Consider the following 14,944-nt stretch of genomic DNA (forward strand, 5'->3'; position numbering starts at 1 on the left):
GGAATGATAAGTAGAATCATTTCACCTCTTGCAATATCACTTTAAAATCAATAAATACTCTTATTGTACTATCCGGTCAGTTTAGGTGTTCTTAGAAAAAGGGCTCCTATTAAGTTCACCAACAAGCATTTGTCTCTATTTCATCGTGTCTTTTTTTCCTGGATTTTTATGAATATTATGTTCATTCCGTGGAATCCAATCAATGGATTCCACGGGATGTCAAGAGACCGCGTGGCCGCCCACCTACCAGACTTCTTCGTCAAGACCATGAACGTTCGGTTTGAGGCCCTTCATGTTCCCGGAGCGAACAGATACCATTGGGCTACACTAGCACGCGACAGGGACAAATGGAGACGTTACTGGCGCCCGCTCGAGCAAATCGACGACTAACGGGAAGTTAAGTGATTAAGTGATTTAAGTGATGTTCATTCAGGCCAAACCAATTCAAATCAAGAACCAAAAAGTGATATATTATATAATAATTTTTAATTAAACTGGGCAACGAAACAGGAGTCACCCGAACAATTCAAAACAATTTAACGAAACTATTTTTTAAAAAATTGAATTACAGTTTTTTACACACTGAGATACACAGTTACAAAGTTGTTCATGATTGAGTTTCAAGTCATTCAATGTTCCAACACCCATCTCTTCACTAGTGTACATTTCCCACCACCAGTGTTTCCACTTTCTCTTCAACTACCCTCTCCACATCCCTTTCTGGTGCCTCCGTGATAGACACTTCTCTCTGTCTCTCTGTCTTTCTCTCACACATTTTGGTTTGCAATACAGATACTGAGAGGTTATCACATATATCTTTTTACCCACTTTCAGTACTCAGTTGTAAAACACATTAAATTGGTATCATTCATAAAAATATTTCAATTGTATGACAAAATCAGGATCAATAGTGCTGCACTGTAGCACTGTCCTCCCATTTTTCATCAATTTGCTCGAGTGGGCACAAGTAATGTCTCCACTGTGAGACTTGTTGTTACTGTGTTTGGAATATCGAATACGTCACAGGTAGCTTGCCAGGATTGCTGTGCGGGTGAGATACTCTCGATAGCTTGCTGGGCTCTCCGAGAGGGAGACAGAGGAATCAAACTCGGGTCGGACATGTCAGCCCAAGGCAAACTCCCTACACGATGTACTATCACTCCAGCCCAGGAAAACAATAATAGAATAAAATTAGTCTATATAAAGATTATGACTGCATAAAATAAGTAAACAAAAATTGGAATGAAATAAGTAAATGAATACTAAATTTTAATAGAAAATTTTGACTGACAACAAAATTTAAATGCTTGTAGCACAAAAGATATAAAATGAAAAGGAATATATTTTTCCTTTAAGCTGAATTTTTAAAACACCTTACTCATGAAACAAAAATAAAGAAGAAACCTAAACAGAGAGAAAACTATATACTAAGTAAAGCAAAGACTGGAGAAAGTGTCACACCTGTGAGAATGGCATATATAATATATATATATATTATATGACAACAACTGGATATAAGTGTTTATGGGAGTAAGGTGAACAATTACTTTTCATTCAATGTTGGAGAGAAAGTCATGTGGCCCAGCCTCTATGAAAAACACTATGAAGATTTCTCAAAAATGCAAGAATGGAAACATGTGACCCTTCAGATGATTTGACTCATTTGACTCAGATATCCCACTTCTCGGTTTCTTTCCCCTAATAATAGCATTAATCTGAAAAATATATGCACACCTAGGTCCATTGTAGCTCCTACTACAATAGCCAGGATATGATTAGAAGTAACACAGAAGTAATACAGGAGCACAGGTGGAAGCAACCCAAATATAGAACAACAGATTAATAGATAAAGGAGTGTGGTATACAATATCACTATGCAAGCACAAAAAAAAAATTAAGTCACATACTTCATAATAGGCTGGAGCTATAGCACAGCGTGTAGGGCATTTGCCTTGCAAGTGGCCGACATGGCCGACCCAAGTTTGATTCCTCCACCCCTCTCGGAGAGCCCAGCAAGCTACCAAGAGTATCTCGCCTGCGCGGCAAAGCCTGGCAAGCTACCCGTGATGTATTCAATATGCCAAACACGGTAACAATTGTTGCAATGGAGACCTTACTGGGCCAGCTCAAGCAAATCAATGAACAACAGGAGAATAGTGACAGTGACTTCATAACAATATGGATGGAATTGGAGGGTAGTATGTTGAGCAAAATGAACCAGAGGCAGAAGGACAAATACAGAATAATCTCACCTATCCGTAAAACAAATTAAGGGTTTTATCAATAATAAAACTTGGGTACTATATTACCTGAGACCCGAGAGTTTCAGGTTGGGGTAGGGTAAGAGCAAAATAATTTTGATTAGAAGTAACAGAGAAGTAATCCAGGAGCACCGGTGGAAGATCTCAAGCACATGGGCTGTGGTCAGAAAGGTGAGTATGCACCCAAACCATAACTGTCAATCAAAGAAGGGAGATGGGGGAAAGAAAGGTTTGAACCAGGGGAAGCAAAGAGACAGGGGTGGAGGATAATGGGCACTTCAGTGGTGGTGATGGCATGCAGTAATTGTATATATTAATACAATAAAATAAACATGAATGTAACACAAACTATACTAGTAAAAATGTTGACTAAGAAGCAATAATTCAGAGAAGAAATAATGTTCATGTCTCATGTACAGAATTGAGCAAATCTTATATGAAGTTAAGGTTATATATTATATTCTTATATATAATATTATATGTATAAGGTTTTGCTTATAATGCTCATCATGGTGAAAATATTGTTCTATGAAGCAGATTTCCCAGCGCTCCTTTCATATCCCTGTTCCTCAGACTGTAGATAAAGGGGTTTAGCATGGGGGTGACCAGAGTGTACATTATGGTAACAATAACATCCTTGTCATTGGAATTATTGGCTGAGGGGAAAAAGTAGAGTCCAATAACTGACCCATAGTAGAGAGAAACTACAGTGAGGTGTGAACCACAGGTGGACAAGGCCTTGAAGATCCCCTTGGTGGAGGGGACCTTCAGGATAGTGGCCCCAATGCGACCATAAGAGACCAGGATGCATATGAACGGCACAGTAATACCTGCCATACCCACAGAGAAGATAGCCAGGTCATTGGCTGTGGTGTCTGAGCTGGACAGCTTAAGTAAGGCAGAGAGGTCACAGAAGAAGTGGGGGACAACGTTGTCTCCACAGAAAGAGAGCCGGATAAGAAGCAGGGTATGGGAAAGGGCTCCAGCACAGGATAGGGTCCAGGACACAGTAACCAGCATATAACATAGGCTCTGACTCATGATGGTGATGTAGTGGAGGGGATGACAGATGGCCACATACCTGTCATAGGCCATGGAGGTGAGAAGGAGGCTGTCCAAACACCCAAAATATAAGAAGAAATACACTTGAGTTACGCACCCAGCATAGGAAATGGATTGGCTCTGTGTCTGCATATTAAAGAGCATCTTTGGGGCCGTCACTGAAGAGAAAGAGTCGTCAGTGAGAGCCAGGTGACTGAGGAAGAAATACATGGGGGTGTGGAGGCGGGAGTCCAGCCTGATGAGCAGGATGATGAGCAGGTTCCCCAGCACAGTGGTCAAGTACATGATCAGGAAAAGGGCATAATATTGGCTCTGTTTCTCTGTCCAGCTGGGGAGCCCCAAGAGGATGAACTCAGACGCACAGCTCTGATTGTCCATTTCATGGTCTTCTCATTTTCTGGAAAGAAAAACAGAGATGACTATATGGAAGAATAATAACTAGTCAAATAACAGGTCATGCTTTTAGACGTGCTTATGGAAGTCCTGTCCATGAGTTCCAACCATAATAGCTCCTTTTTTTGTGCCCACAATGGGTAACTTATCATCTGTCATTCAAGATCTTACATGACCATTCAGAATTAACACAATCTCTTTTGCAGAAACCATGAAATATCAAAATAGATATCACATGGGATCAGGTGCGAACACAAGAAGTCTCAGAGCTTCTTACCAGAATCTGAAATTAGGAAATGAAATGGCAGAGATATGTCAATTAGCTATTCAAATTAGCTATTCAAATTGTTCCATTTGCCTTTTATAAATGCTTTTGCTAATGATTTATTTCCAGGGCTCTGACTGACATAAGACAACCCAAAGAACTACTATGGATTACCCATAAATCAGTAATTGAAGCCTTAGTGGAAGCATTCTGTGTAACTGCTTTAGAAAAAAAATAGTAGAAACAAAAATTTATGTTAATAACATAATGCAGTTAAACAGATATTTCCACTAGTCTTTCCTTTAAGTTAATTATTTCCCTCTCCTAAACATTTTTAGACCACCACTATTCTTTATTTTTTATTAACTATTTAAAATTTTTTTCCTTTAAATTTTGTTTTTTTATTATAGTAACTTTTGTAACATGTTTACAATAGTATTAGAATTTCTGGTTCTTATGTAAAATATATGCATCATACCATAACCAAAATGCACACACCAAAAATGTTCTTCCTTTAATTCTAGTTTATCTCATCATTCCTTCCCACCTCAATAATTCTCCTATTTAGAAATCTCCATTGTCTAATCCAAGACCCAGTGTTTGTTCAATAATTTTTTCTTATTTTTGATAATATACCACAGATGAGTCATGTAATTCAGTGACTGTCGTTCTCTCTATGAGATATTTTAACATAATATCCTCCAGTTGGATCCAAGTTGCAGCAAGCTTCAAGATTAAATCTTTTCCTACAACTGTATAATATTCCTTTTGACCATCATTCTTCCTAAATAATTTTTTTTATGAAGTGTGATTAAAAATTCGTGATCGTGCCGTGTAACTCCAACAACGGCCAGGATCCAGAGATCATCACACTCAGCTCCTGGAAGCGCGGCCGCATTCACGGCCGCACGACATCTTATCATCTCATTCCTAATTCGGTCAAACTGGCAGGCTACCAAATGTAACATGCCCACACGGCAGAGTCTGGCAAACTCCCCGTGGTATACCCAATATGCCAAATACCAGTAACAATGATGGGTCTCATTCTCCTAACCCTGAAAAAGCCTTGAATATGGCACTTTAAAAAAAAAAAATCTCAGGGCTAGGACGAAGAAGACGTTACTGGCACCTGCTCGAGGCAATCGACGAACAACAGGGTGGTCGTGATCGTGATCGTGATTAAAAATAATTTGCTTTTATTATTTTTTGCCAAAAAATTTTTTAATTTTAACCTAGTCACATCTTGGAAGTGTCCAGAATAAGTTCTTTGCATCTATCTTTCACGAAATAGAGCCTCATTTTTTTCATAGTGCCAACGCTATTTTTTATACCAGTGATTCCTAGTATTTTCTTTTAATATTCTGTCATACTTGTTATTGTTATCATCTCTTTCTCTTAAAATAGATTTACGTTTCTCCATGTGAACATGAAAAAAATAATTAGGAAAGAAATGAAAATGTCGCCCCTATAGTAATAATCATCAATTTGGGGGTTTAACAGTAATTCTTTTGATTTGAATAAAATATCAGTTTCTAAATTATTCAGTTCACTGAGTAAAAAAATCATATTCAGTGTTGCTAGTCATTACCATGAATCAGATCCTTACAACTAAGAGACTAACTGACGGATATTTAGGTTTTTATAATTCTTCCCTTTCCAGCAAAAGTTTATTAATAATATTGTTTATATCACATTATCACTATTGCATATATCCCAATAGGATAAATTCTTTGAAATAACATTGGAAGATATACATTCAAAATTTTGAATTATTTTGAATTATTGAATTAATATCTTTTTAAAATACAAAATTTTGAGTTTTTTATTATTAAAATAAACAAGCTAAGTTGATAAAGAAGCCACAAATTTCACTTAGCATAATTGATACTCTCCATTGTATCATGGAGACACATGGATGGACCATGTATAAGCAAATTTCATGATTTACTATGAGAAGTTTTAATCTTATTCTCAGACCAATAAAACATCCACAGAAAGGTTTAAGTCAATTTGTGAATAACCAGTTTTAAATTCTGCGTTGGTTACTTTGTATGAAACACTATAACAAAGCAGGGATGTTAGCAAGAATCATGCTAAGTGGATGTTGTTGTAGTAGTTTAGGTATAAACAGTCATGTGAGCTATGGATGTAGAGATGAAGGTAATTACAACTTTGGAATAAAATATGAGGAAAAAACAAACAAAACACGGAGCCTGAGAGACGAAAGACAAAAGAATATCTCCTATTTTTTCCAAAGGCTTAACCAAAATACATCATTTCGCGTGATAGTGTGTTATTCTTTGTATGACAAATAGCTATGCTAGGACACAATAGCACACACAGGACATACACACACACACACACACACACACACACAAACTCACACATTAAACACATTCACCCACGAAACCTCACTGCTGAAGGGTTTCCTTTTCTTTCACTGCCTCTTAAGTGATGAACACATAATACCTTCAGCTACTGGACATGCCAGCTCCTTCCATTTTTCTCTAGAAGACACAGAATACAACACAGCAGATGAAGCCTCTAGGAGTTTCAAAGATGCATTGCACTAGGGAGAAGAATTTTCAGTTCAAACTTAAGAAAGATAAATATATCAATGTACACTGGCTTACAACTCTTGGATGATCAGTCTGGGTACTAACTTCACAATCATGGAGAGGACCCTGGGGGACAACTCCCCACTCTGATTCCAAATTAGTCACAGAGATGGGAAATTGTTACTTCCCTTTAGTTTCCTTGGAGAAGAACTGTTTGTTGATACCAGGCAATAGAGAATTCATCCTTGGAGGAAACATGATTTAACCAAAAGCTCCTACTAGGAAGTTTGTGTTTCACTAAATATTACTGTTGCGGAGTAAATTATTTTAGGAGGTTTTCAAGGATTTCTGAGTTTGTCATTTCTACTCATTAATTTTTTGGAACCATCTATTTTGGACATTAGGTTGAAGTGTTTCATTTTAGCTTTATTTTTGGTTAATCTTTCGGGGTGAATCTCTGTTCCCCTGAAATTGCTTCAGTTGTCCAAACAAGCACTTCAGTTATCTAAACAAATCAAGAACATCATAAAGAATGTGCCTTTTTTTTTCCGTGCATACCATGCATGTCAAGGAACACTATGACAGTTACTGAGAATTGTTTTTTATGCCTTTGCTGAGATAAATTCTAAAAAGAGTTGGGTGGCTAGAGTAATAGTACAGCAGGTAGCATGCTTGTCTCGCAATCTCCAGCACCCCATGTGATCCTCTGAGCACCTTCAGGAGTAACCCCTGAGAACTTCTGTGTGTGATCCCCTAAACAAGAAAAAAAAGATGAAAAAAAAGAAAAAGTCTTTATATTTTCCAGTGAAGGGCAAAATACTTGCACATGTAATAGTGATATATTACATGCAAACAGTTACATATAATTCATGTAGTAGTAATAATTAAGTTAAATGGGAGAAGTAACAATTTATAAGAATTTGAAATTCTATAATTAATTTTATTTAAAAAAAATTATCTCCCAAGTTCCCAAGTAGTGCTCAGTGGGCACTATGGGCTTTTGTTAGTGTATTGTAGGGTCAATAATTTGGTGTTACTCAAGCACTGAGGGATTAGACACAAACTAGACTACTATGATGTTTCTTTGGGTTTTCAGAGCTACCACCCAGAGATGTTTTGCAGGCCATGTTGTACATTGGGTTCAAACCAAATAACTACTGTTTATTTCCTTGCCTTTCAAGTTCTGAGATCCAGTATTTTATCTCCAAGTGTTTCTGATTCTCACTACTCATTGTTACCAAGTTTTTAGAAAAATTGAAATATGAAAGTTTTACAGAGTTTTCAGACATTTTATTTTTTATATATTCATTGTCAGGGTAGGTATATGTTAGGATCCTTATTCTGTTACTCCTGATAACATGTAAGTATAATGGCTAGCTTTAAGTCCAAAATAGAAGAAGTTTCAGGAGAATTTATAAGTTGAGTTGGATCAAGAATGAATTTGTATAGACACAAACTAGACTACCCTGTGTAATAATAATAAGTGTAAAATTCGGGGAAAACAGTTTACATTGACTATCTTCACTCTCTGCTTTCTCTGACTCCTTTTCCCAGATGGAAGTTTCTTCTCTTTTACCTTTTCTTTTAAAAATCTTTTTGGGACAGAGACAAGAATTCACCAGAATATATATATATGTATATATATACACATATATTATATTTGCGTGTATATATACACATATATAATATATATGTATAATATTTATTTGAGTGTATATACCCTTATTTTCTTGAAGTACACAAACAATAATATTTGTTCTTAGATATTGCAAAAGAAAAAGATGTAGTTTGTATACCACTTAATGAAATTGTCTCTGGAGCTTTTCTATATTTGAATTTCTCTATCCTTTTCATTCACTATTTTGTGATAGAAGATTGGACAAACAAGTCTACTTGTAAATGGCCAATTATAGATTAATACCCATCACTCTAGAAGATTTAAAAAACTTTAACCAAAGATTTGCCTTGATTACTAGAATTGGTTTTCTAACATCAGAAGTAAAACTACAATAACAATTGTAGAAAGGAACTTGAGGAGGAACGAAGTACATTACTGGCTGTATTCACAATGTAAAATCTGTCACATGAGAGCCAGAGGCATATGCTTTAGAGATTTGAGAAGTGCCTCAAAGGTGTTTTTATTTCAGTCATCTAAAATGATTATAAGCATATTCTAGATGTTCCTAAAGATTTTCTTATAATGGAGGCCCAAATACTAATTTTGAGCCTGAAGCTTTCTAAAACAGATATAAATAAAAGTGTGTTGCAAATTTGTTTTTAAATTTTATTGAATCATCGTGAGATAGTTATAAGCTTTAATGTTTAGGTTACAATCACACAATGATCAAACACCCATCCCTCCACCAGTGCACAGTCCCCACCACCAATATCCCTGGTATGTACCCCCTTACCCTCTCTCTCCCCTGACTCCATGGCAAACATGATTTCCCATAATCTCTCCCTACTTTTGACCATTATAATTGCAATACAGACACTGAGAGGTCATCATGTTTGGTCCTTTATCCACTTTCTGCACACATCTCCCCCCACTACCGATTCCTCCAGCCATCTTTTTTTTAGTGATGCCTTCTCTATTCCAGCTGCCTTCTCCCCTTTGCTCATGAGGCAGGCTTCCAGCTATGGAGCAATCTATCTGTCCCGTGTATCTACTGTGTTTAGATGTCAGCCTCATGTTATGTTGTTTTATACTCCACAAATGAGTGCAGTCATTCTATGTCTGTCTCTCACTTTCTGACTCATTTCATTTAGCATGATACTGTCCATCTATAAGCAAAGTTCATGACTTCATCTCTCCTGACAGCTGCAGAGTATTCTATTGTGTAGATGTACTAAAGTTTCTTTAACCAGTTATCTGTTCTAAGGCACTTGGGTTGTTTCCAGATTTTGGCTATTATGAACAGTGCTGCAATGAACATATAGGTACAGATGTCATTTCTGCTGTGCTTTTTTGGATCCTCAGGATATATTCCCAGAAGTGGTATTGTGGGGTCATATGGAAGCTCAATTTCTAGTTTTTGAAGAACTGTCATTATTGTTTTCCAGAAAGGCTGGACTAGTGGGCATTCCCAACAACAGTGAAAGAGTGTCCCTTTTTCCCCACATCCACACCAGCACTGGTTGTTTTTGTTCTTTTGAATGTGTGCCAGTCTCTGTGATGTGAGATGGTATCCCATTGTTGTTTTGATTTGTATCTCCCTGATGGCTAGCAAAGTGGAGCATTTTTTCATGTGTCTTTTGGCCATTTGTATTTCTTTTTTGAGAAAAATTCTGTTCATTAATACATTATCAGATGGGTATTCGGTAAATATTCTTTCCCATTCTGTGGACTCTTTCTGTATTTTTGTCACTGTTTCTTTTAAAGTGCAGAAGCTTCTTAGTTTGATGTAGTTCCATTTATTTATGTTTGCTTCCACTTGCATGGTCAGTGCTGTTTCATCCTTAAAGATGTTTTTAGCTTCAATGTCGTGGAGATTTCTGCCTACATTTTCCTCTATGTATCTTATGGATTCATGTCTGATATTGAGGTCTTTAATCCACTTTGATCTGACTTTTGAGAGGTCAGAGTTCATTATTTTTTTTTTTTGCAGGAAGCTATCCAGTTTTCCCAGCACCACTTGTTGAAGAGGCTTTTCTTGTTCCACTTCACATTTCTTGCTCCTTTGTCAAAGATTAAGTGGTCATATATTTGGGATCTGTGACAGAACATTCAACTCTGTTCCATTGGTCTGCAGGTCTGTTTCTAGCCCAGTACCATGCTGTCTTAATTACTACTGCTTTGTAGTACAGTTTGAATTTGGGGAGGGTGATGTCACCCATCTTCTTTTTCTCAAGTATTGCTTTAGCTATTTGTGGGGGTTTATTGTTCCATATGAATTTCAGGAGTGTTATGTCTATTTCTTTGAAAAATGTGATGGCTATCCTGATAGGGACCACATTGAATTTGTATAGTGCTTTGGGCAGTATTGACATTTTGATAATTTGAATCCTCCCTATCCATGAGCAGGGGATGTGTCTCCATTTCCTAGTGTCCTTTTTTATTTCTTGAAGTAGTGTTTTGTAATTTTCCTTGTATAGGTCCTTCACCTGTTTGGTTAAGCTGATTCTGAGGTACTTGATTTTCTGAGGTACTATTGTGAACGGGATTTTTTTTAATGTCTCTTTCTTCTCTTTTGTTATCTGTATATAAGAATGCCATAAACTTTTGGGTGTTGATTTTGTAGCCTACCACTTTACTAATTTGACCTATTGTTTCTAGGAGCTTTTCAGTAGAATCTTTAGGGTTTTCTAAGTATAGTATCATATCATCTGCAAATCGTGATCGTTTGACTTCTTCCTTTTCTATCTGTATTCCCTTGATACATTTCTATTGCCTAACTGCAATGGCCAGGACTTCCAGTACTATATTGAATAGGAGTGGCAAAAGTGGGCAACCTTATCTTGTGCCCGATCTTAGAGGGAAGTCTTTTAGTTTTTCCCCATTGAGAATGATACTTGCTATCGGCTTGTGGTAGATGGCTTTGTCTATATTGAGGAAATTTCCTTCAATGCTTATCTTGCTGAGAGTTTTCATCATAAATGGGTGCTGGATCTAGTCAAATGCCTTCTCTGCATCTATTAATATGATCATATGGTTTTTATCTTTTTTTGTTGATATGATGGATTATGTTGATCGATTTCCAAATGTTAAACCATCCTTGCATCCCTGGGATGAATCCTACTTGGTCATGGCGTATGATCTTTTTGATGAGTCGTTGGATTCTATTTGCTAATAGTTTGTTGAGGATCTTTGCGTTTGTGTTCATCAGGGATATCGGGCTGTAATTCTCTTTCTTTGTGGTATCTCTGTCTGCTTTTGGTATCAGGGTGATATTTGCTTCATAGAAACTGTGTGGAATAGTTTTTGATACTTCAATTTCGTGGAAAAGATTAAAGAGGATTGGGGTAAGTCCTCTTTAAAGATTTGGAAGAATTAACTAGTGAATCCATCTGGGCCAGGACTTTTGTACTTGGGAAGACTTTTTATTACCATTTTAATTTCCTTGATGGTGATAGGTCTGTTCAGGTATTCCAGGTCTTCTTGGTTCAGCCTAGGGAAGCTATAGGAATCTAGGAATTTATCCATTTCTTCTAGGTTTTCGTGTTCTGTGTCATAAAGCTTCTCAAAGTACTCCGTGAGGATCCTTTGAATTTCTGTCGATTCTGTTATAATGACCCCCTTTTCATTTCTGATTCGGTTTGTTAGAGTTTTCTCTCTCCCTTTCTTTGTGAGTCTTGCTAGAGGCTTATAGATCTTGTTTATTTTCTTAAAGAACCAGCTCTTGGTTTCATTGATCTTTTGATGCAAAAGAATCTTGGTCATCAACTTCTTTTTTTGTTTTCATGTACTTTCAATATTGTATGAATATTTTAACAAGTCATGTATTAAAAAGAAAATATTAAAAATGATAGTATAATATTATGTATATACATTGTGTATATTCAATATCAGGAAAATAATTAGAAAATTTCAAACTAATTATTTGAAATTAATAAGTTCGGGGTGTATTTTTTTAGTGGGGGTATTCTTGAGGCTTTGAATATGGACATTTTGTATTAGATATCCATCTGGAATAATTCAAAGTCTCGAGTCACTAAGAATGTGTAACAACTCCAGTCACTGGATGATGCATAAGTGTTCTCACTTTTCAAGAGTCCCTGAGTTTATCAACATCTGTTTAAATTACCCAGAGAAGTTCACCAATAGTGTTTTGATATATTTAAACTTTAAGTTATTTTTAAAGAAAGATCCATTTTCTCAGTTACATATATACAAATTGAGCATAGTGTTTAAAAAGGAAGGTGCTGGTTATCATGGAGTGACTTGAATAAGACATGGGAAAAACATGTAAAGTTTTCCTCAGGTGCAAATTTTGGGAGGTACCCTATATCAGAGGGATAATGACAGAGGGCCAATGATATAATTCATAGATAGTATATGAAGAAGCAAAGTGAGAGAATAGAAAATGTCTAATGAATACAAACCCCCGGACTAGAACAACAGAACTACTATTACCCAAGGAAAGCTGTTTGAAAACCTGTTGCAATGCCCATTGTTCCTGTTCTTCAGAGTATCTAGGCTAAATAGGAATCTGCTCTGAATGTAAAATTTAAGCCCCATAATTTAACAGGAAATAGATGAGGTCTTCTTAGCTATAGCATCTGCTTGGCTATGTCCTTTAATTGTTTCAGTATCTCCTTTTTGATGGCTCCTGCAGTGCATAACTGTTATTTCTCTGGGGGCCTGCATTGCTTGCAACAACTCTGAAATTTCTTCTCCAGCTTTAGAGGACTATTTTCAGTTTTTAGATATCCCTTGTCCTTTAATAATGCTGCATGAACACGGAAGACTAAGAATGCATATTGAGAGTCCATATAGAGTTCTTTATTCCAAGTCCTTTAACTAATTGGCAGACTGGAGTGAGAGCAATTTCTTCTTTCTGGGTTGATGTTACCCCAAGCAAGACTTCAGCTTCCTCTGATCTGGTCAGAATCACAATAACATAAGCAGCTTTCAGAATTTCTTCATCAACTAGACTACTTGCCAGTAAACCAAGAGTCCTCTGGATTACCCAAGAGGGTATCTTTTAAACTAAACCAGTCTTATCTCTATGCACATTTAATCTTTACCTTTCACAGATTTCCTCAGGGAGGGGAAATAATGGTTGCTGGATTAAGGGATTGACAAATCCTAAATTTTACTCCTGCAGAGTCTACTGTGTGGCTGGTGGGCTACCTTCATGATCCAGTTGACAAAGGGTAAGTCTTATACAGTAGGATTTTGAGACTTTGGCTCTCTCCCATCTATCAACCTTTTATTTATTTATTTATTTATAAACACACTGTCCTCCCGTTATTCATCGATTTTGCTCGAGTGGGCCCAGTAACGTCTCTATTTTGAGACTTCTTGTTACTGTGTTTGGTATATTGAATATGTCACGGGTAGCTTGCCAGACTTTGCCGTGTGGGTGAGATACTCCCGGTAGCTTGCCGGGCTCTCTGAGAGGGGTGAAGGAATCAAACTCAGCTAAAACTAAGGTAAAGGTAAAAGGTAAAGGCCTTCCCGTTGTTCGTCGATTGGCTCGAGCCGGCCCAGTAACGTCTCCATTGGAGACTTTGTTGCTACTGTGTTTGGCATATCGAATACGTCACGGGGAGCTTGCCAGGCTCTGCCATGCGGGTGAGATACTCTCAGTAGCTTGCCTGGCTCTCCGAGAGGGGCGGAGGACTTGAACTCGGGTCGGCCATGTTGGCTGTGTGCAAGGCAAACACCGTACCGCTGTGCTATCGCTCCAGCTAAAACTAAAATAAAATTTATTGTATACAAGCACTAATACTACATAGAAAGTGTGATGTGGATTTATTTACAGTAGGCAATATACACTAAGAAGTACAGCACACCCAAGAATAATGTTAAGAGAACTGGAGCGATAGCACAGTTGGTAAGGCGTTTGCCTTGCACACCGCCTATCAGGGTTCGATTCCCAGCATCCTATATGGTCCCCTGAGCACCGCCAGGAGTAATTCCTGAGAGCATGAGCCAGGAGTAACCCTTGTATATCGCCGGGTGTAACCCTCTCTCCCCAAAAATAGAATAATGTTAAGAGAGATTTGTGGGAGCAAATGGAGAAAATCACAGAAACATCCTGCAAAGTACAGAAAACTACTTACTTTGTGTCAAATTTGAAAAAATTGTCTCATGGTGGAAAAAAATCAAGGTAGCTTTTCATATTAGGAGTAATTGGGATCAGCCTTTTACTGAAGTTCTTTTATTTTTAACACACTCTGAACTTGATTAAGAGCTCCATGGCTTGGAAGCTGCCACAGAGGCAGGGGTTGGGATGGGGTGTGGGTCACAGGAGGGATCCTGGGAACATTGGTGCTGGAGAGTGGACACTGCTGAAGGGATGGATACTTGATATTGTATGACTGAAACATAATCACCAAAGTTTATAAGTCTATAACTGTATCTCATGGTGATTCATTTAAAAAGGAAAAGAAGGAAAAAACAAACCTCTGGGCACAGGGTTCAGAAATTAAAAAAAAAAAAAAGTCTGAACTTCTAACAGCTTGTCCTAGAATGAGTTTTGTGACCTTCTCTGACTTTTAGGGCAGTTGCTGTCACTGTTAGGAAGTATCATGGCCACAAAGTGTTTAGCTAAAATATTTAGATCAGTAAGCTGCAGGCCTAAGAGTTTTCCATGCTCAGAGGGATAAAGAACACATCCCTTTGAGATGCAAATCCAGATCACTTTGAAGAAGTTGAGCTTCTACCCAGAAGCAGAAACCAAGGCCCCACCCCCAGAAGAGTGTCTCCTCAGAAGAGGAGAAGCTATGGGGGATTCTAA

At 37.4% G+C, this 14,944-nt stretch overlaps 1 protein-coding gene across 1 annotated transcript; it reads right to left on the minus strand.

Annotated features, from left to right (window-relative positions):
* Positions 1-2,768: 2,768 nt before the first annotated feature.
* LOC130045723 (olfactory receptor 50-like) lies at positions 2,769-3,701 on the minus strand. The gene has a single exon (XM_056138560.1). The coding sequence runs from the start codon at positions 3,699-3,701 to the stop codon at positions 2,769-2,771; it is 933 nt and encodes a 310-aa protein (XP_055994535.1).
* Positions 3,702-14,944: the final 11,243 nt, after the last annotated feature.

The sequence above is a fragment of the Sorex fumeus genome, unplaced genomic scaffold (assembly GCF_029834395.1).
Source record: "Sorex fumeus unplaced genomic scaffold, SorFum_2.1 ptg000129l, whole genome shotgun sequence".
NCBI classification, from domain to species: domain Eukaryota; kingdom Metazoa; phylum Chordata; class Mammalia; order Eulipotyphla; family Soricidae; genus Sorex; species Sorex fumeus.